At 33.8% G+C, this 21,406-nt stretch overlaps 1 protein-coding gene across 1 annotated transcript; it reads left to right on the top strand.

Moving 5' to 3' along the window:
- Positions 1-3,449: 3,449 nt before the first annotated feature.
- LOC146918209 (uncharacterized) lies at positions 3,450-6,406 on the top strand. The gene is made up of 4 exons (XM_085719829.1): positions 3,450-4,875; positions 4,972-5,018; positions 5,120-6,005; positions 6,083-6,406. Exons 1-4 carry the CDS (start codon positions 3,454-3,456, stop codon positions 6,206-6,208), a joined length of 2,481 nt encoding a protein of 826 aa, XP_085575955.1. The 5' UTR covers positions 3,450-3,453; the 3' UTR covers positions 6,209-6,406.
- The last annotated feature ends 15,000 nt before the right edge of the window (positions 6,407-21,406 follow it).

Below are 21,406 nucleotides of genomic sequence, written 5' to 3'. Positions count from 1 at the left end.
TGAGTTTTTCATCGAATTCATCAACAATTGGCGCCCACCGTGGGGCAAGGTCAAAGGATAATCTAGTACCATGGGTTCGAAGTGGGATATTGAGAAGTTTACCGGCGATAACGATTTTGGGTTATGGAAGGTAAAGATGGAAGCGGTATTAATACAGCAAAAGTGTGAGAAAGCTTTGAAGGGTGAAGGTTCGTTACCGGTCACCATGTCACGAGCGGAGAAGACCGAGATGGTGGACAAGGCCAGGAGTGCCATTGTCTTGTGCCTCGGAGATAAAGTTTTGAGAGAAGTAGCAAAGGAACCAACCGCGGCATCGATGTGGTCAAAGTTGGAATCTTTGTATATGACAAAGTCTTTGGCTCATCGGCAATTCCTAAAGCAACAACTCTACTCATTCAAGATGGTGGAGTCAAAGGCCATCATGGAGCAACTTACGGAGTTCAACAAAATCCTTGATGACTTGGAGAATATTGAGGTGCAACTTGAGGATGAAGATAAAGCTATACTCTTGTTGTGTGCTCTACCGAAATCTTTTGAATCGTTCAAAGATACCATGCTCTATGGCAAAGAAGGCACTGTTACCTTGGAAGAAGTTCAAGCGGCTTTGAGAACCAAGGAGTTGACCAAGTCCAAGGACTTGAGAGTTCATGAAAATGGTGAAGGCCTAAGTGTCTCAAGAGGGAATGGTGGAGGTAGAGGTAACCGGAGAAAGAGTGGTAAGAAGTCAAAGTCTGAATGCTTTAACTGTCACAAGATGGGTCACTTCATGAAGGATTGTCCGGAGATTAATGGTAACTCCGCACAAATTGTCACTGAGGGTTATGAGGATGCAGGTGCTCTGATGGTGTGGTGTTGTTTGGAGGATAAAGGTGATGTTGGTCACCTTGGGATTGATGCCTAGTGGAGCGGTGATCGTCTGGAGAGACGTTAAACACTCAACATCAGCCTGGAGAGGCGGTGGTAAGAATACTCATGATCAGTCTGGAGAGGCGGAGGCAACAATACTCATGATCTACCTGTTAAGGTGGAGTTTCAAGGTTGAAGACATAGTGGGATGTACGCATTTGCTAGTTGAGGTAGAGTACGCTCAGCATGAGGTGGAGTTGAACACACCGGTAATGGTACGACTATGGAGGACCTTGGGTGCTATAGGGATAGCACAGCTTGCAGGATTACTCTAAAAGAAGGCCAAGGGTGATTGGATGCAAGGAGACCTTCAAGGAAACGGGAGATGTCCTGTGTTGAAGATGTCATGGTGAATGCTTGTGGGACTACCTAAAATACCTAGCGTAGTTAGACTACAAGGACCTTCAAGAAGGCGGAAGACATTCCGAGGGCTGAAGGGATGGGAGGTGTATACTTGTGGATTACTCTAAAAGCCAAGGGTGATTGGGAACAAGTAGATCTTCAAGGAAGCGGGAGATGTCTCGTGTTGAAGAGGTTATGGTAAAGGCTTGTGGAACTACCTAAAATTCCTGGCGTAGTTGGACTGCAAGTATCTTCGAGAAGGCGGAAGACATTCCGATGGCTGAAGAGGTTAGGGTGTAAACTTGTGGAGCTACTTGGTGTAGTGGGAACAAGGGAAAGAGCAGCAAGATGTTGATGTTAAATGGGCATCATCACTAATTTGGAGTCAAGGTGGAGATTGTTGTGAAAGTGACTCAAAATTGGAGTTTGGAGGCCAAAAAATTGATGTTTGCTGAAAGTACAAATCGGGGCCCGAATGGCAAAATCGGGGCCCGATTTTGGCTGTCTTTGGGAGCAGTTTGGTACTGGAAAAATCGGCGCCCGAATGGTAAAAATCGGGGCCCGATTTTGCGTGCTGTTATTTTTCAGAAACGTATTTTTTGGGCCAGATTTGGTACAATTTTATGGGAGTTACTTTTACTATAAATATAGGCATTGTATCAGTGTAAACCTTGAGATAGAGGGGGCTGAAACAAGGGTTTAGAAAGGCAACAACAAATCTAGGGTTTGTATAGAGTTTGTCTCTTTGGAACAAACACTAGGGTTTGAGGGTTGATTCACCTTGGGAAACACTATTAGGATTGAGTCTCTTGGTTACGGGAAGAGGCTGGGATTTGGGTAGAATTAGGCGGGAGACTTATTCTTGTAATCCATCTCTTTTGTAACGTTACTCATCATATAGTGAAACGGAGGGCTGCTCTCTCCCCCAGACTAGGTCAATTTGGACCGAACTGGGTAAACAGATTCTTTGTATTCTCTCTTCCCTTTTTTTTCTCGCTGTTGTTTTCTACTTTTGGCTTGTGATTATAACTGTTCCATACACTTTGATTTTGGTTGCTTAATTATCCCTTGCTCCACACATCAAGTTGTTATTGGTGTGAGTTTTTCATCGAATTCATCAACAATGTTCATCTTCAACTATTACTTGTGACGTTAACTTTGGTGGACCATGTGAAATGAGTAACCCTAGATGTGAGTTCCCCCCGCCAATCAACAAAGCATGCTCAAAGAGTAACAATATAAATAGTTAATTTCATATGGTAATTACATATGGTTAAAATCTCTATGCTTCTTTCTCAATCATCATAATGCAATTGATGATCGTAACAAATTGGCATGGGGATGGGCTTTATATTAGACAATAAATGAAAAAAATCCAGTAATTATGGATACCGAAATTTACACAACTTTAGTAATGTAAATTAAATGTCAAACACAAAAAACTTTGGCAAACTTTATTAGGAATAAAAAAAATAAGGCACAAATGGAATAAAAAAATAAGACACAACATAGACTTTTCCTTTACGGTCAATGTGAATATTTATACATGGAAGGGTCCATGCATCAAATTTTTTCTTTGACCGGTGAACAAAGTGTAAAAGAAGCTGATATTAACATATTTTTATATATTTAATGTGGAAATTAATTGAAGTATCAATATTATGGTTAATTTATGGGAAAATTACATTTACCTCCCCTGAGGTTTCATTAAAAGACATTCACACCCCCTCTAGTTTGGGAAAAACATCCACCTCCCTTAGGTTAACTCTGTTAGTCATAAGTTAAAGATTGGAAAACCCTATGTTTGTCTCAAAAACAACAATCCATTTCCCTACGTAAATTTTCACAAGAAACATGCCCAGAAACATGAAAAGCCATACCTTCCCACTATCTATCTCTCAAACTTTACAACTTCTGGTTACTTTTCTCTGAAACGTTTACTCTTGTATATTGTTTCTTTATGTTCTTCATACTTTGTTTTGTCCCTATTATAGTTTTGATTAACGCTAAAAAGTAAAAAACCATTTGGTGCACTTAGTTCTTTCAACAGTTTGTTTCCGGCACAATCATCACTTTCCGTTGTATCTTTGCTTGGATTTTTAACAGGTTAATTTAATACTTTGTTCTTTGTTGATTTCTCATCATTATTGGACCCAAAATCTAATTTTTTTTTCTACGTAAAGTTTCAAGTGTGGAGGGTAACTAATGGAGAATTATGAGCATGATAAACCTGACTCTGGATGTGTGCATCTGCTTGTACACTATGTTGGGGAAGTGATCTTTCAATTAAAAGACGTCGATCGTGATCGTTACTCGTATTTTGATTTGGTAGACGATATTTGTAAGTTGTTGGATGTACCCAACTGGTGCAAGGATAAAGGTCTGCCATTTTCCATTTCATTTTGTCATCCGGGTAGTCATTTAAGAAATCCGATTAAAACTGATTCTCATGTACTTGACATGTTCAAGCTAAATAGTAACTGCATCAATATTCATTTGTATGTTACACCATTGAATTTTGATGATAGTGAAATTACTGGAGCAGTCCCTGAAATAGTGATTAGTGAGTCTGATGATGAATGGAAAATTAGTAATGAATCTGAACAAAGTGAAGGAGAAGAAACTGATTCAATGTCTAGCCTTGCAAATGAGGAAGAAAGAAGAAATGAGAATAGTAATGATGAGCTTAGTGATTTTGAAGAAAAACATGATGTTGCTACTTTTGATAATTCGGACGACGATAAGGTGTCAATTTATATTGATCGAGGCATGAAAGGAAAGTTATTTGCTCATGAATCTAATGGAAAAGTGAAGTTAGAGGCTGGTTTATTGTTTGGTGATGTGAATGAGTTTAGAGCCGCCCTTAGAGATTTTGTTATACAAGAGGGATTTGAGATCAAGAGAATTAAAAATGAGAAGTCTCGAGTAACTGCTAAATGTGCTTCAGATGGTTGTTGTTGGCGCATTCATGCCTCTCTTACACCAGATGGAAAAACATATAAGATTAAGACATATAACCCTTTGCATTCTTGCATAAGAATAACAAAGAACTCGAATGTCACATCCACTTGGATCGCAACAAAGTTAGATGGTAAACTAAAGGCCGAACCAAACATGAGCTATGCAAGTATGAGACAAGACTTGTTGGATAATTATGGAGTCGAACCAACCTCTGTAACTAAGCTTTATCGAGCAAGACAAAAGGCGAAACAAGATAGTAAAGGGGTTCATGCACTTTCTTATAATGACTTGCCGGCTTGGGCTTTGTCTGCTTTGGAAACAAATCCTGGTTCTATAATAAAGCTAGAGTTGGAACCCAAATTCAACAAAAATCCCGAGTTTAAGAGGTTTTTTGTCTGCCTAAATGCAATGAAAAATGGATTTGTTAGGGGTTGTAGACCTTGGTTCGGCATTGATGGATGTCACCTAAAAGGACCGTATGGAGGAGTATTACTCTCAGCTATAGCTGTTGATGGTAATAAAGGCATGTTTCCAATTGCTTTTGCAGTTGTTGAAGTTGAGTGTAAAGAGTCGTGGATGTTTTTTCTGTCCTTGTTACGTGATTCTTTGAATTCTGTTTCTGAGTGGCAAGATAAACAAGTGACAATCATGTCAGATATGCAAAAGGTTAGTCATAATTAATTTTATTTGTTTGTTAATTGTAATTTTGTTTTTGCTTTTATGTGATATTTAATCACCTAATTATATCTCCTTGTATATTAGGGGTTGCATAATGCAGTTTCAGAGATATTTCCTTATGGAAAACACAGGTAACTAACTCTTTGACTACATGATCTTTCTTAGGCAAACTTAAATAAGTAACTATTTTACTCACTGTCTACTGCATTGACTGTTTGTTTGTCTCTTATAGGTTTTGTTGCAATCATTTGCTAAATAACTTTAAACTAAAATTTAAGTCGTTGCTTCTAAGTACTCAGTTTTGGGCTGTTGCAATGGCATACAATGATTTTATGTTTGAGAAATCTATGGAAAAACTTAGAAAGTTGAGCAATGATGCTGCAAATTGGTTGTTAGATAGTGAAAGGCCTAAAACCATGTGGGCTAGACATACTATTGACCCTGAATGTAGATCTGATCATGTAACAAACAATGTGTCAGAGTCCTTTAATAGTTGGTTAGGAAATGATAGAAAGAAGACGATTTTGTCAATGGTTGAGTCTATTACTTGTAGGTTGATGGCAAGATTTCAGCAGAGATATGAAAAAGGGTGTGGTTTTGAGAATGGTGTCACACCTAAAATTAGAAAGATAATTGACACTACAATGCAAGATGGAAGAATGTGCAAAGTCACATATGCAGGGGATGATGAGTTTAGAGTGAAAGATGGGTTTACCACCTTTGTGGTGAACTTAAGGACAAGAACATGTGATTGTTGCTATTGGAAGCTATCAGGTTTACCATGCAAGCATGCATGTGCATGCATTGCATACAAGAGAGCTGATGTGGAGATGTTTTGTGATGGTGCTTACACTACTAAAACTTATTGTTTATGCTATAGTGAAATCGTACATCCCATGCCTGAATTAGATTCTAATAAAAGAGGTAGTTATGGAAACATTGATCCTCCTAGAATGAAGAGGCTTCCCGGTAGGCCAAGATCTAATAGGAAGAGAGGTATAACTGAAGGTCCAGCAGGTACTCATGATGCAAGAAGATCAAGCACAGTTAAATGTAGCAACTGTAATGAGTTTGGGCATAATAAACGGAGATGTCAAAGAGATAAAACCAAAAAACAGGTATTGTTCCTCTTTGTAATGTGAAATATTGAATCTCTTTGTTATAGCATTAATGCTGATGTATGTTTTATTTGCAGAAAAAATTACAGGTGAGACGTGCAACTCCAAGCCAAGTGCAAATGAGTAGCCAAGTCACTCGCGAAATACATGAAACTTCAAGCCAAGTGCAAATGAGTAGCCAAATCACTCGTGAAAATGAGTAGATATTTCATGGAACAAGGAGGATGAAGCCTGTTTTGAGAAATATAATGTTCATTTACAAGTTAATACTTTGGAGTGATTTGTATTAAATATAGGGGTGATTTGTAATCTAAATTGTCCGGTGACAAATTTTTGATAACGTGGCATACATTAATATTTCATTTTGATAACGTGGCATACATTAATATTTCATTGACAAATTTGTAATCTGATGCAGTTTATTGAAATATCGTTTCTTGACAAGCTAATATTCATGTTAACGAATTAGCCTTTCTTTCAATTTGGTTTTCTGGTACATTTTCTGAGTTTTTAGGACTGTTGTCTGCTACATTTTTTGCGGATTGGACGACATATTTTGCGGACTGTCATGTTGCGTTTTTGCTGAGTTTTGCGGACTATCATAGGGTGTGTTTTTGCTGAGTTTTGCGGACGGTCATACGGTGTGTTTTTGCTGAGTTTTGTCTACGGTCATACGCTGCGTTTTTGCTGAGTTTTGTGGACTATCATAAGTAAATTATTAGGCCATGCTTAGTGAATTGGTTAACTATAAGCAAATTTGCTTGACCAGCTTTTTTTTACTATCAAATTTAGAGCATATGATTCAAAAGAAAATTGAAAACATGATTCAAAATAAAATTCCAATATATACATGTTGAACACAAAATCCTCTTCATTAATTCAAAACTATATATTACAACACAATGTTTACTGCTCTACATATAATTAAATCCCAACACAATTACAGTTCCAACTTCTAACACATCAATCATCAAAAATTGGAACATATGAGAGACCATATTCTACATTTGTTTTTACTCAAACACCTATGCTCGTTAATGACATTATCATAGTCCCCTTCCAGCTTCACCAATATAATGCTTGATGATGCCAATATTCTTGATGACACTGAAGAGAAAAAAAAAATCAATTTGACAAATCAACAAACACCTTATGCTCCAATTACAATATCTCAAAATGCATAAAATTGGAGAATCAGTTTATCACATACCTCAACTTTGGTCAACCAACAGACTTAATGGTTTCCCTCTGAGAACAAAAATAGATAGAGGAGCTTGAGAGAACAAGATAAGAACATAATTTGGGTTAGGGATGTTAATTTAGCGAGATTCCCTCGGCTTCTGTGTGAACAAGACAATGGCTTCTGGATGTAAAAAAGATCGGATAAAGACAATCGTAATCGAAAAGCTGAATGAAGAGAGATCTAGAAAACTATTTGAAACATGAGAAATTTATGCTAGAAAAACCTATCTTTTGACAAATCAATTGAAGGAGAGTTTTTCTTTTAGCTTTTGGAAATTCAATTGTGAAGTTTATTCCGTGAACTAACAGACGTTTGTTTAAGGGGGAAAAGTGTCTCCTAAAAAATAAATTAAGGGAGGTTAATGTCATATTTAAAACTAGAGGGGGTTTGAGTGTCTTTTAATGAAACCTCAAGGGAGGTAAATGTAATTTTCCCTTAATTTATTTATTAGAAATTAGATTAGTAATAAATTTTAAATAAAACATTAAATGAATATGTAAATGTTTTTTTTTTTTTGACAAAAAATATTTACAATGTTTAGTGACAGACAAACATGCAGGAATAAATATTAGCACTTGTTTTGAATGGAAAAGTAAACATAGTTTAACAAAGCCTCTGAACACAAAGCCTCTTCTACCTTAAGTTAGAAACTAAACAAAGCCTCAAATTTTGAATGGAACAAGTACACATATTGATTACATTTTAGAATTAGTTAAACGTAGCTGAACATGGAATCCTCATATGATCTAATCAAAATATAGTTAACAAAATACCTTAAGAACAAGTAAAGCATAGTTAGACTCACAAATCTATCACGTAACAGGAGTACAAATCTAATTTAATATTCAGAAAATAGTTTGGAATGTATAAAATAATTATATACTGAGAGCTAAACAAATATGTTTTGGATCTAATAAATTATGGAATGAAAAGTAAGTTAATCATTCAAAACATAGACAGAGAATAAAATGAAATGGATGAAAATGTGAAGAGAAAAATGGTCTTAAAAAAAACCAACATTCTTCAGATGCTCCATGTACTCTTATATGGCTTAATTGGATTCTTTTCAAGAATACCTCAATATTTGCTTTAATTCTTCCAATGTTGGAGCAAGTTAAAAATCCTGAAATGTAAGCATCTGAAAATTTTATCCAATTGCACGATGAATGGGTGTATAAGATCCTGGTTAGACTATGTCCACCCAAATCTTGTGATATCAAAAACATGACTTTGGTAAACAAGACTTGGTAAACAAGGTAAATGTTTATAATAAAGATAAAAATTCTATTTACAATTTCTTTCTCCAATAGCGCGTCAATTTCCTACAGGTTTTTAAGAAAAAAAAGTATCACTAGACATAAAATTCGTTTTATTAACTCAACATTATTACTTCGAACACACGTGAACAACCTAGTATTAGAATCATGAAAAAAAATTGAAAGCATCAATTCTAGGTTTACCTTCTCTTTTTACTCTCTAATTCACTTTGTTTTTCTTATAAAATGATTCAACGTGAGTGTAGATTTGTGGGTTTATAAAAAGGTTAAAAGAGTGGAGAGGAGTATACAAAGGTAGGTGTGTTAGTTGAAGAAAGTAAATAAATGTGGGTGTGTTAGTTGAAGAAAGTAAATAGAACAAATTTAAAGTGACAGCTTAATTTCTTTCTAAAAATTATTATTGCTTTTCAATTATATAATTATAATGATTGATTTTTATAAATTGTTATTATTCAAGTATTTAAAGTCTTAATAAACAATTGTTTAAATAATGATAAATATTAAAAAAAAACTATATGTATATAAATTTAAATGGTTTCTAATCTGTCTAAGATTTCATTTTTATTTTTTAAACAAAAGAAGGTAGCTAGCAAAGGGTTAAAATACCAAAATGTATTAACCAGAAGAAAACAAAGACAAAGAAAAGGATGGAGGCAATACCAAAATATTGTTAGTAACAGGGACGGATCTCTTCAGAGACCCCCAGGTGCCACTGCACCCCCAGCTTTTATATAAATTTCATATTATGCATAACATTACACTAAAGCATTGTCGTCGCAACGGTTATGCGGTCCCCCCAGTGACTTAAAGGTCGCGTGTTCGATCCCTTGCGGCACCTTGCTTTTTATAATTCTAAGCGAATTTCTCTTATTTTTATAATTCTAAGCGAATTTTTCTTATTTTAATAAAAAAAATGGTCCTGGTGGTAGGATTCGAACCAGCATCCCCTTGCATCTTAATTAAAAAAAAAAGGTCCTGGTGGTAGGGGATTCGTCCAGCAGTGGTCCTGGTGGTAGGATTCGAACCAGCATCCCCTTGCATCTTAATAAAAAAAAAGGTCCTGGTGGTAGGGGATTCGTCCAGCATCCCCTTGCATCAAACATGGCAATACTACCACCACACCAGTTTATTACAATGATGTATATTTTTTGAAACTGTTTAATATATATTCTTCAAATATTTGGCACCCCCGGAAAAAAAATTTCAAGATCCCAACAGCAAAATAAAAAATGATTCAAGTTTGAGGGGCTCTTGGAGGGTCTTTGTAATGCTTATTTTTATTGATGTGTAAAGTCGAATAATGAGTTACCAAGTTATAATATTTTCTTTTGACAAGTACCAAGTTATACTATAGTGTTTAAATATATATATATATATATATATATATATATATATATATATATATATTAATTGAGGGATCATTTATTAATTATTTATCATTATTTTATTTACCATATGATTAAATTATTGTTTAAAAAATTAAAATTAAAAAAATGTATCCTTGAAAACTTAAGACTTTAAAAAAATATGAATTGTTATATCATTCATTGCTTAATTAGTTCATTATTTAATGTTACATAACAATAAATGTAAACTTAAAATTCAGTTATGAGAAAAACTTACAAAATTATATGTATCAAAATCATAAATCAGCCAAATTTAAAGAACAAAATGTAATTTAAGCCTAAATTAAACTCTATAGAAAAAAAATCTGCGAAAAAAAACGTTAGTGGATAAAATAAAGTTAACACTAGGGTGTCAATGCTGGATATTTGATCAGCCTTCATTAGATTCCCACTGCCCTTTTTTATAGGATGAATAAATTCCTTTTATCCTTTTTTGAAGGAAAATTCCTTTTGTCCTTGTGAAGTACTACTTTTAGTTTGAAATATATAAATAAAACTAAATGAAAAATCAAATTAAGTTGATCAACTGTAGAAGTATCTTAGAGCAAAGATACACAGTACTAACTATTGTGCTGGGTTATCAAAATTTATTATATTAAACCAAAGAGGCGACACATTAGTTTAGAACATTCAAATTTCAAAAGACTTTAAAAGTTAAAAGCAACGTTGTTTATTTAACAGAGTTGTTGTAATTAACGGTTTGAAAATATAAATGAAAGTTGTGTTGGATTATACTTTAACATTCAATGGTTCCCCTTGATTGATTGTATACTTTCTAAGATTCAAATTTAACCCAACAAATCCTCTCGTATGACAATATAAAGGATTAGTTATACATAATAACCTTACAGTGATAAACAAGAAAAAAATAAATTGACTTTGAAGCCTATTCCTCGTTCTCCTGCGCCAAAGCTCTCTCCCTGTAAGTCATTTTCTCTATCTTAATTTTTGTGTTCTTCTTCTACAAAAAGCCTTTTAGTCTCTTATATCGTGGTTGGGATCCAAAAAATAAGTTTAGATACCCTTCATCAGGGGCGGATCTCTTCAGAGACCCCCAGGTGCCACTGCACCCCCCAGTTTTTATATAAATTTGATATTATGCATGATATTTCACTAATTCACTGTCGTTGCAGCGGTTAAGCGGTCCCCCCACACTGCTGTTAAAGGTCGCGCGTTCGATCCCAGACACACTGCTTTTTGCTTTATAGTTTTTTCTAAGCGAGAATTTTTCTTATTTTATTCAAAAAAAACTGTCCAGGAGGGATTCGAACCAACCCCCCCATGCATGAATCATGGCAATATTACCACCACACCAGTTCACAATCACGTAAACTCTTTGAAACTCTTTAATATATATTCTTCAAATATTTGGCACCCCCGGAAAAAAAATTCAAGATCCGCCACTGCCCTTCATATAGATTCATAAAGTTTACTTTCGATATGCATGGCAAAATTCGCTCAACGAATTAACCTTTCTTCCTGATTAACTATATTTCAGCGGAGAAACCGCCTCAATTTCGCTCGGCAAAATTCTGCTTGCCTAGCGTATTTTTGCTTGGGCTCACCTAGCGGATGTTCGTTCAGGCTCACCTGTTTTATCTTGGTTTTCGGGTGTCAAACATTGATTACGTTTGAACCTTTTTAACCGGTGATATCTTATTTTTTCTTGGGAAGGGAAAAAGTAAGCAAAACCCTTGAGAATCGAGGTCCGGGAGTTGTTTCCGCTACGGGAAGGTGTTAGGCACCCATAACGACTATAGTATCCTATAGGAACCGTCTTTAATTTCTACGCGCGCGCTTTATTTTTAAATGCTATTTGAAAGTGTTTATTTAATCCTAAGAATTTCTAAGTGAAGAATTGGAGGGAGAAGAATGTGTTTGAATTTTTATTTTATTTGAATTGAAGGAATATTGGTTCCTTGCCTACGTACCCGTTTAAGGGATCAAATCCACCGTAGTTCTCTTCCAAAAATGTTTTTGTTTTTGTTGGTTGATTTTAAGTTTGAAAATTGGAATTTTTAAGAATGAGAGAGAGAGAGGCCTCAAGGGCATAAGATTGTGAAATTGTGAGGTTGAGTTAGTTATTTTGCAAAAGAAAGTCAAAGTATGATTAAAATTCATTAAAGTTTGATTAAGAAAATAAAAGGAAAATCAATGGGATTTTGATCCCAAGGTTTATTATGAAAATGATTTGAGTGATGTTGTTTAAGTTTTTTGGAAAAGGATTTTTCTAAGTGTAAATCCTAAGCATTCATCTAAACATGCATATCCTAAACATACATCTAAACATGCATATCCTAGCCATATACCTAAAGTGATGTGTGTGCATGTGTCGGTGCTTGTGTCGGTGTACATTATTAGAGTCCATTGTCCTTTACATCATTGGCCTAGATACATTCTATGGTCTTGCAAGAATTTAAATTGCATGAAAGTAAAGTACAAGGATTCCTAAATGTTACATTCTAAGTCTTGGTAAAACTTAAAGTGCAAGAAATAAGATGAAGGAGGAAATGAAGTATGGAATGCTTATGAATGAATGAAACATGAAATGAAATGGTTAGTAGCATAATATGTAATATGGTAAGAAAATTCAAGCAAGTAAACCTCACAAGATTTCAAGATACACCAAAAACAAAGGCAAACATGCCTAAAACTTGACCACAAAAGCAAAGCCAATACATGACTCATAATCCTCACATCTCAATCAATCTTTAAAGGTTTCATTTCAGTTTAACAATGAGGATTAGAGAAAAATATCAAGCCAAGCAATTATGGAACATTCTAGGCCTATTTTACACTTTTCTTTCACACACAAATATTTACATGACTTAAAAAGCAAGAAACTAACTACACATATTCATATGCAGAAAAAAACATACCCAAACAGTAGCTAAAACCTCACAAAATCATATGGTATAGGTCACAAACATTTATCAAGAGAGTGGAATTGGAATCAAGCAAATTTTCGTCAGTTTTTAATACAAAACATCACAAAATAGCAAGAAAACTAACACATTATCTTTTACCAATTTTTAATATGTAAAATTATCACAAAACACTACAAAACTATCAAGAAGTCTATATGAATTTTTTTAGAATTTTTTTTAAAGGATTTTTGGGCTCAAAAATGTACAAAACTCTTCACAAATTTGACACAAATACATCACATAAGCAAGAAACTACTACATACATTTTTATCAATCTTTCTCATGCAAAATCACTACACAAACATCACATATGCATCAAAAAATATTTAGGAATTTTTATGGAATTTTTGCAAGAATTTAAAGCAAGGCAGGGGTGTAGAAACTAAACTACAGCATTCAAATAGCAAAAAAACATGCCAGTACGAAATCCACAACCCAATCAGGCCCAAGCCCAAAGGAGAGATGGGTTCTGGATCATCCAAATGCTCCACGAGCGTTGGATTGATCCAGATCACTCCTAACCTAAATCTAACGGCTAGGAACCACGCAGAAGCGAACCAGGATTGAACCGGTCTGGTTCAATTGCTTATATAAGAGTCTTTGGACCGGTTCAATTCATTTTTTCATTTCCCTTCTCTCTCTAAGTCTTCTCCCTCTCTCTCTAGCTCTTCGTTCTCTCATCCTCTCCGTTCACTTCTCTGCCGGTTTCTGGAATGAAACGGCCGGAGAAGATGAAGATTCATCGGAATCTTCATCAACTCCGCCGTGAATTCCAGTTTCCGGCGAGCTTTGAACTTCGATCTACACAAACCTAAAACCTAACTTGCTATATCCTTCATGCTGAGTTCAAATGTATGTTCAGATCTTGTAAAAGAACGGTGAAACGACGTAGATCTGCAAGTGAAGTTTCGGTTTCAAAATTTTTGAAAGTTTTTTACAAAAAAAAGTTTCAAAACCCTTCGATCTACTTCATTTCACCGTTTAAATCATCATGCGAACCTTCGATGAAGCTTTTAGAAACGAAACAGAGAAGTTTTGTATATTCACCTGAGTTTGAATGGAGATTTGATCGGAGATTTCTACGAAAGGCTTTGCGTTCGTTCTTGATCTTTCTGGTAAGTATTTGAAACCTTCAACACCGAAAATAAATCGGTGAATCTTCTTCTCTTTCTTCGCCGGTTCAATTCCTCTTCAACTCCTCTTCTTCTCTCTCTCAAACCTTCCTCTTGTGATCGTCTCTGACTTGAATTGCAAGAATATGAGAGAAAACCGTTCGATGATGATGATTTTCGTGGAAAATCACTGAGAACAAACTTAATTCCAAAAAGGATTTTTTCAAATTGAATGCTTCAGCCTTTGTTTTCTGGAAATTCGTATTGATTTTTGTATGAATTTGATGGAGAATTGGTGCTAATCTGAGAGTTTGTTGCGGTGGTTTATGATTCTGTTATGGTGGTTTTTTGATTCTGTTACGGTGGTGGTGTTCTGTTACGGTGGCTAGGGTTTTGGGATGAATGAGAACGTGTTTATTGAGTTGGCAGTTTCTGAATGGTGATCCTCCTGACTTGAATTGAGTTGGCACTGTTTTATAGGTGCCAAGTGTTCCTTCTGCCCAATAAAATATTGCCACGTGCCCTTGGAATAAGCTTGGACTAAAATGAATTATGGACTGATCTGCAATTTTTAAATCTTTGGGATTGAACTGCAATTTTGACAATTTGGACTAATATGCAATTTTAAGACTTAAGAGGACTAAAATGTAAATTGAAAGAGAAAAAATAAAATGAAAAGAAGGACCTAAGTGTAATTTTCGAAACTTAGAGGACTTGAAATGCAATTTTAGGAATTTTAGGACTAAAAATAAAAATTGGATTAAAATTTGGTAAATGGAAAACAACGTAAAGTGAAACCAATAAAAGACACAAAACGGACTAAAATGAACCAACTACCTAAATGAGGTACTTTAAAGTAACCTCTCTCTGTCGAAATTTTGTGTGAAATGACCAAAATGCCCTTGGGGCTAAACTGACCTAAAACGACTCAGATGCAATTTTAAATGGATTTTTAACAGGGAATTGAAGCAAGAGCTTATACAAACAAATTAAAAGACTCAGAGACAATTTTAGAATTTAAACAGCGTTTTAACACATGAAAAGACTAAAATGCCCCTAGGGGCTAAACTGACTCAAAATGACTTCAAATGCAACCTTTAAAATGTATTTTGACATGGAATTGCAATAGAAACTTATCCAAACTATTTGAAAGGACTCAAACAATTTTTTAAAGGACTAAAATGAGCTTGGATACAGGAAATGACTAAAATACCCCTTTTATATGAATTTTGCAAGTAATATTGCAATAAAATGCAGAGAAAGGTGTAATTGATCAGAGACAGGTCAAATGATTTGAAATGCAAGAAAAGAAGAATTGAACAAGTATTTTTAGGTCCAAAATTAGGGTATAACATCACCTTGCGGATTTGACAACATTCTATAAATTAAAGTGACCATTATGTGACTTTCTGCCTTAACTCGCTTTTGGATCACTTTGGCTTGCCCAACAAATATTTTGCCTCAAAAACCTACAAAATACAAAGAGAAATAGGTAAAAGCAGCTTAATTGACCCAAAACTGTAAATATTAGGTATTGATAGTAAATTGGGATTTTGTTTTTACCTATTATACTTGCAAAACAAGTTTATAAGTGTCATGTAAATAAACAGGAAATTGACACTTATGAGGGGTTGGGGAAGATATTAAAGATATAGGAGAGGTGTTTCAGACTATGCCTAACACATGGACGAAACATGGCATGGATCTGTCATATATCCACTAAATATTGGTCCATCCGCTAAATCTGGACTGTTCAAATCAAGTCCAATGCTAGCTTGTAATAATTTGCTCACATGTTTCCATTGATGAGAGTTGCCCAAATAAGAACTCAAGGGCTTGAAACCCTAATGTCTCACTATAAAAACTAACTTATAAGTTATAACCTCTTCATAGATACAAACTTTTATACCCTAAATATCTCACATATTTGACACATTCTTTCTCGTTCATTGAAATGCTGCACATACCCCACCTCCCATCGAACATGCACTTTATGAAATTGTAGAAATATAATAAGATTATTTAAATGTCTTCAGTTCCCAGCTTCTTTTTAGGGAGAGAAAGCCATTCTTCACCATTAGAGGCCGCTGGAACTTGGATTCAAGCGTGTTGATTATCGTCCATCATCATTCTTCTATTCTTTGTTAGTTACTTTAACTATGGGTAACTAATTTCTTTGTGTGGGACTAGATGTATGTAACTAAGATTTTAATATAGTGCTCTTTATCTGTCTCGTTGTATATAATATATTATTCAATATAAGCTTTGATTTAGTTTTATGTTTAATGTGTTTGCCGACATGCACTCTGGAAATAATTATTTGCTTTAGCAAGTCTACATCATAATGCATATATATAGGGTTAGGTTTATGTTCATCTTCAACTATTACTTGTGACGTTAACTTTGGTGGACCATGTGAAATGAGTAACCCTAGATGTGAGTTCCCCCCGCCAATCAACAAAGCATGCTCAGAGAGTAACAATATAAATAGTTAATTTCATATGGTAATTACATATGGTTAAAATCTCTATGCTTCTTTCTCAATCATCATATTGCAATTGATGATCATAACAAATTGGCATGGGGATGGGCTTTAGATTAGACAATAAATGAAAAAAATCCAGTAATTATGGATACCAAAATTTACGCAACTTTAGTAATGTAAATTAAATGTCAAACACAAAAAACTTTGGCAAACTTTATTAGGAATAAAAAAAAATATGGAACAAATGGGATTGGAGGCTATCTTTGAGCATTCGCTAAATATTTATCAGTACTGAATAGGGTCTAGATGTTTGTTTACTTGGATAAGTCACTCACTCGTTGTTGTAATGAAAGAAGGAATCTTAAAATGTCCCTTTTATAGTAAACTTGCCTAACATTTTTTTGTTATGGTATCTTATCACTAAATATTTTTCAAAATAAAAACCTGAAGCAACAATTTACTACAATATCGTTATTAAATAATTACAAGCTAATATAACATGGAGGATATAAAATATGAAGATACATTCCCCTCAAAAAAGAAGAAGATACATTAGTCATCTTGTTCCAACACTTCTATAAAAAAATGTTTACTTCCTCTTGAATGTCGAGATATAAGAAACTAGTTTATAAAGTATCTGTGGCTTCTCTCATTTCATTATTTTCCAATTATCAAGATTAGTCCAATTTACTAATTATAATCTTTGGCATTAAAAGTGAGTGTGACATTCCTTCCTAATTCAGCTAAAACACTTGGATGTGACAAACACTCTTATCTTGTTCCTTTTCAATATTCTTTTACTCTTTATTCGTTTGAATAATGCTACCAAGTGATTTAATAGTTGGAAGAATCTTAGACATGGATAGGAAAAAGGGTACAAAGCAACTCACATGTGTTGGACGGTGTAAATGAAATTGTAGGTTTTTAGTAGCACTGTATGTGGTCCATATCAAACTTGTATTTTTTTTTTTTTTAAGGAATCAAACTTTTATTCTAATCTTTCAAATTAAAATAAACTATATTTGGATTTTAAGAAGAAACGTTTTAACAGGAAAATACTTGGGTGACATAATGTCACCGTGACATTAAATCTGGGCCACACAAAGGTGTTGTGTTGTGTGGTCCAGATGTGTTGTATGTGTTGTGTGGCCCAGATGTTGTGTGGCAATGTATGTTGTGAAGCCCAGATTTAATGTCACGGTGACATTATGTCACCCAAGTGCTTCCCAAACATGGTGATTTTTTTTTCTTCTATTACACGTGCTTATTAAATCAATCAATATTGTAACTAAAATTTTAACAACATTTTTAAAATGCTATCACTAAATTAGATTCAAGCTGAACTAAAATCACTATGTTATAAAAAAGGGTCCATTTAGCATGGTCAAGTAACTCTTTTTGACCATCATGGAGAAGGAAAGAAAGTGAGGGTAAAGAAAGGAAATGGAGTGCAAAATTTCATATTACAAGTTTGGATCTCTTCAAAGGATGAAAGGAAATAATCATTTTGTGTATTTCATATTACATTTTTTTTTTTAATAAAATGCATACTCGTATTCGATTTAGAATTTAATCAAATAGGGGACCATCCTTTATGGGATGACTAACTAATTAAACATTGGTATACAGTACGTATCTCAATTGAGAAGAAAATCTAATTGTTCTTTGTAGAGAATGACTTCTCAATTAGACACTCTCTCTGCTGATCCTATAACATTTTTAAATTAAAATATTGAATTAATGATATACAGTTTTTTTTAGTAATTATATACAGTTATTAATAGATAATATAAAGTTATTATTGAGACTCATTTAATTTTTTTTTTTAAAAGTGTTGGATTGGAGTGATTGAGTATTTATTAAGTGATATTATTAAGAAATTATAAACGAATGATGATGTGTATAAGTGAGACTCACTCACTACAACATAATTGAGATCTAGTAACATTTGAAAAATATTACTAAATCTCAAAAAATGTTACTAATTATATCTAGTAACATTTGAACAATTGTTAGGTTAAATTCGATGTATACTTTAACATTCAATGGTTCCTCTTGATTGATACTTTAACATTCAATGGTTCCTCTTGATTGATACTTTAACATTCGATGTATACTTTAATATAAAGTTGTGTTAGATTATACTTTAACATTCAATGGTTCCTCTTGATTGATTGTATACTTTCTAAGATTCAAAATTTAACCCAACATATCCTCTCGTATGACAATATAGAGGATTAGTTATACATAATAACCTTACAGTGTGATAAACAAGAAAAAAATAAATTGACTTTGAAGCCTATTCCTAGTTCTCCTGCGCCAAAGCTCTCTCCCTCTAGGTCATTTTCTCTCTATCTTAATTTTTGTGTTCTTCTTCTGCAAAAAGCCTTTTAGTCTCTTATATCGTGGTCGGGGTCCAAAAAATAAGTTTAGATACCCTTCATATAGATTCATAAAGTTTATTTTCGATATGCATGGCAAATTAACCTTTCTTCATGATTAACTATATTTCAGCAGAGAAACCGCCTTAATTTTGTTGGGCGAAATTTCTGCTTGCCTAGCTTATTTTTGCTTGGGCTCACCTAGTGGATTTGACAACATTATGTAAAGTGACCATTATGTGACTTTCTGCCTTAACTCGCTTTTGGATCACTTTGGCTTGCCCAACAAGATATTTTGTCTCAAAAACCTACAAAATATAAAGAGAAATAGGTAAAAGCAGCATAATTGGCCCAAAACTATAAATATTAGGTATTGATAGTAAATTGGGATTTTCTTTTTACCTATTTTACTTGCCAATCAAGTTTATAAGTGTCATGTAAATAAACAGGAAATTGACACTTATGATGAGGGGTGGGGGAAGAAGTCCCTTACAATATTTTTGGGTAGAAAATAAATTAATCCTATATACTCTTTAATAAAGGACCACACATAAAAATAATTAGATTAATCCAATAAGTTGCCTACACTTTATTGACATTGAAAATGAAAAAAACATTAAATATTATTAGAATATATCAAAAAAAACAATGAATGAGTCCATGCGGTAAGGGATTTGAGCTCCTTAAACATGTGGTTAGGAGTTGATTCATGATTCATGGGTATGCAAAAAAAAATCGGTTTAGAGAGGAGAACCCATCTTGTGTGACCCACAGGCCTTTCGGGGGGATTAGTCACAGCTAAGCAGCAAAGGAAACTTTGTATCAATATATTGCTAACTCAAAAAAATTATTAAAAAATATGCAAACACCAATTATATATATATATATATATATATATATATATATATATATATATATATATATATATATATATATATATATATATATAGGGTTATGATAGAAGACACCTTTTGTGAAGGTGTCTTTTATCAAGTTACTCTATGAGCATTTGTTAAAAGACACCAACTACTTTTTATGAAGGTGTCTTTTATCAAAGTTATAACTAAAAAAGTGAAAATCACACCTTGAGGTGTGACTTGATAAAAGACACCACACTACTTTTTATGAAGGTGTCTTGTAACATAACTCATATATATATATATATATATATATATATATATATATATATATATATATATGAGTCAGGATCTGTTGACACCAGGTGTAAGTCCAAAGACTTACACCAAATCTTAGCCATTAAAATTAAGTGATCAAACGGCTCTCATATGTAAACTTAAGTGAGGCACGTGCAATTTCTGCAATTCCCTTTTCTATCTTTTTCTGGTTTCGCCCTCCAAACCCAATTCATCAATCGATGGTCTTTCTTCAATTCCCTTTTCTAATATATCTCTTTCCGCTTTCTCTTGTCTTGCCACTCCTCAGCGTTTGGTTTCACCTTCATCGGCATCATGCGAAAACACTTAACTAATTCAATGGAATTTTTTGAACAAACTAATTCAATGGAAATTAATTCTTAAACCCATCATTATATGATATGATGATTGTTTATTGTAAATTGTTTGATCTCTTGATGTTGAGTAATGTTGAGTCGTATCACTACAACAAAAGGACACAAGAAGGAAGAAGGCGGTTAACAAGATAATCAGGAAGAAGTCGTATCACGTGCCAATCTTTTTAATTACTTTTAATTTCGGTATATGGAAATATATTAGTCGTAGGATCACTTAATTTTAATGGCTGAGATTTGGTGTAAGGTGTAAGTCTTTGGACTTACACCTGTGTCAACGGATCCTGACTATATATATATATATATATATATATATATATATATATATATATATATATATATGGTGTTTGCATATTTTTTAATAATTTTTGAATGGATCATCTTTTTGTGCAGTCATGTGCATGGTTGTCAAAATTATAACAGTCCAAATAATAACAGTGTAAATATTCTGGATTCACCTTAGTAAAAAATTATTTTAATAAAAAAACTTGTCGATTATAAAGAGAGTAGTAATTAATATTGATTAATTAAATAAGTAATAACAGTCCAAATAGGGAGTATATGTCATTTTAGTAAAAAATTGATTGCTCCAAATTAAATATACAAGTGGTGACAAGTGTGTAGTTTACATATTCTGCTAGTGGGAATGATATTCTGTGAAAGCATTATGAAAGCACTTTTCAGTTTTCACACACCTTCGTCTCACCTCACTTTGTACTACTACTTTCTTGATCATTTCATTTCCAACACAAGTGTGATCTAGAGAAGTGAGTCTCTCCCTATAAATGTCATAAGCAACTTGGAATAGGTCTATCAATTCCCTAACACAAGACACAACACCTAAAAAAACCAAAACCCTCTTCTTCTTCTTCTTCTTCTTCTTTATACCGCTTATCCCTTCTCCAAACCCTTTTCTCTATATTCTGTTCAAAATGCTAACCAAACACAGTGTGTCTCTCCTCTTTGTCTGGATTATTTTCTATTCATCAGTATGTGATGCTGGCCTGAGTATTGTTAATATACATTCATCAGTCGGTGCATC

This window comes from Medicago sativa, chromosome 6, assembly GCF_051527215.1.
Source record: "Medicago sativa cultivar Bolivia chromosome 6, Bolivia_mono, whole genome shotgun sequence".
In the NCBI taxonomy this organism is placed as follows: Eukaryota; Viridiplantae; Streptophyta; class Magnoliopsida; order Fabales; family Fabaceae; genus Medicago; species Medicago sativa.
Note: the sequence above shows the minus strand (reverse complement) of the source record. Positions and strands in the feature narration are given on the sequence as shown.

What these genes read in the sequence shown, in the direction of transcription:
- LOC146918209 (XM_085719829.1), top strand. Translation starts at nt 3,454, where the DNA reads ATGGAGAATTATGAGCATGATAAACCTGACTCTGGATGTGTGCATCTG. An exon ending in TCATGTCAGATATGCAAAAG is followed by an intron (nt 4,876 to 4,971) that starts GTTAGTCATAAT and finishes CTTGTATATTAG; the next exon opens with GGGTTGCATAATGCAGTTTC. An exon ending in TTTCCTTATGGAAAACACAG is followed by an intron (nt 5,019 to 5,119) that starts GTAACTAACTCT and finishes TGTCTCTTATAG; the next exon opens with GTTTTGTTGCAATCATTTGC.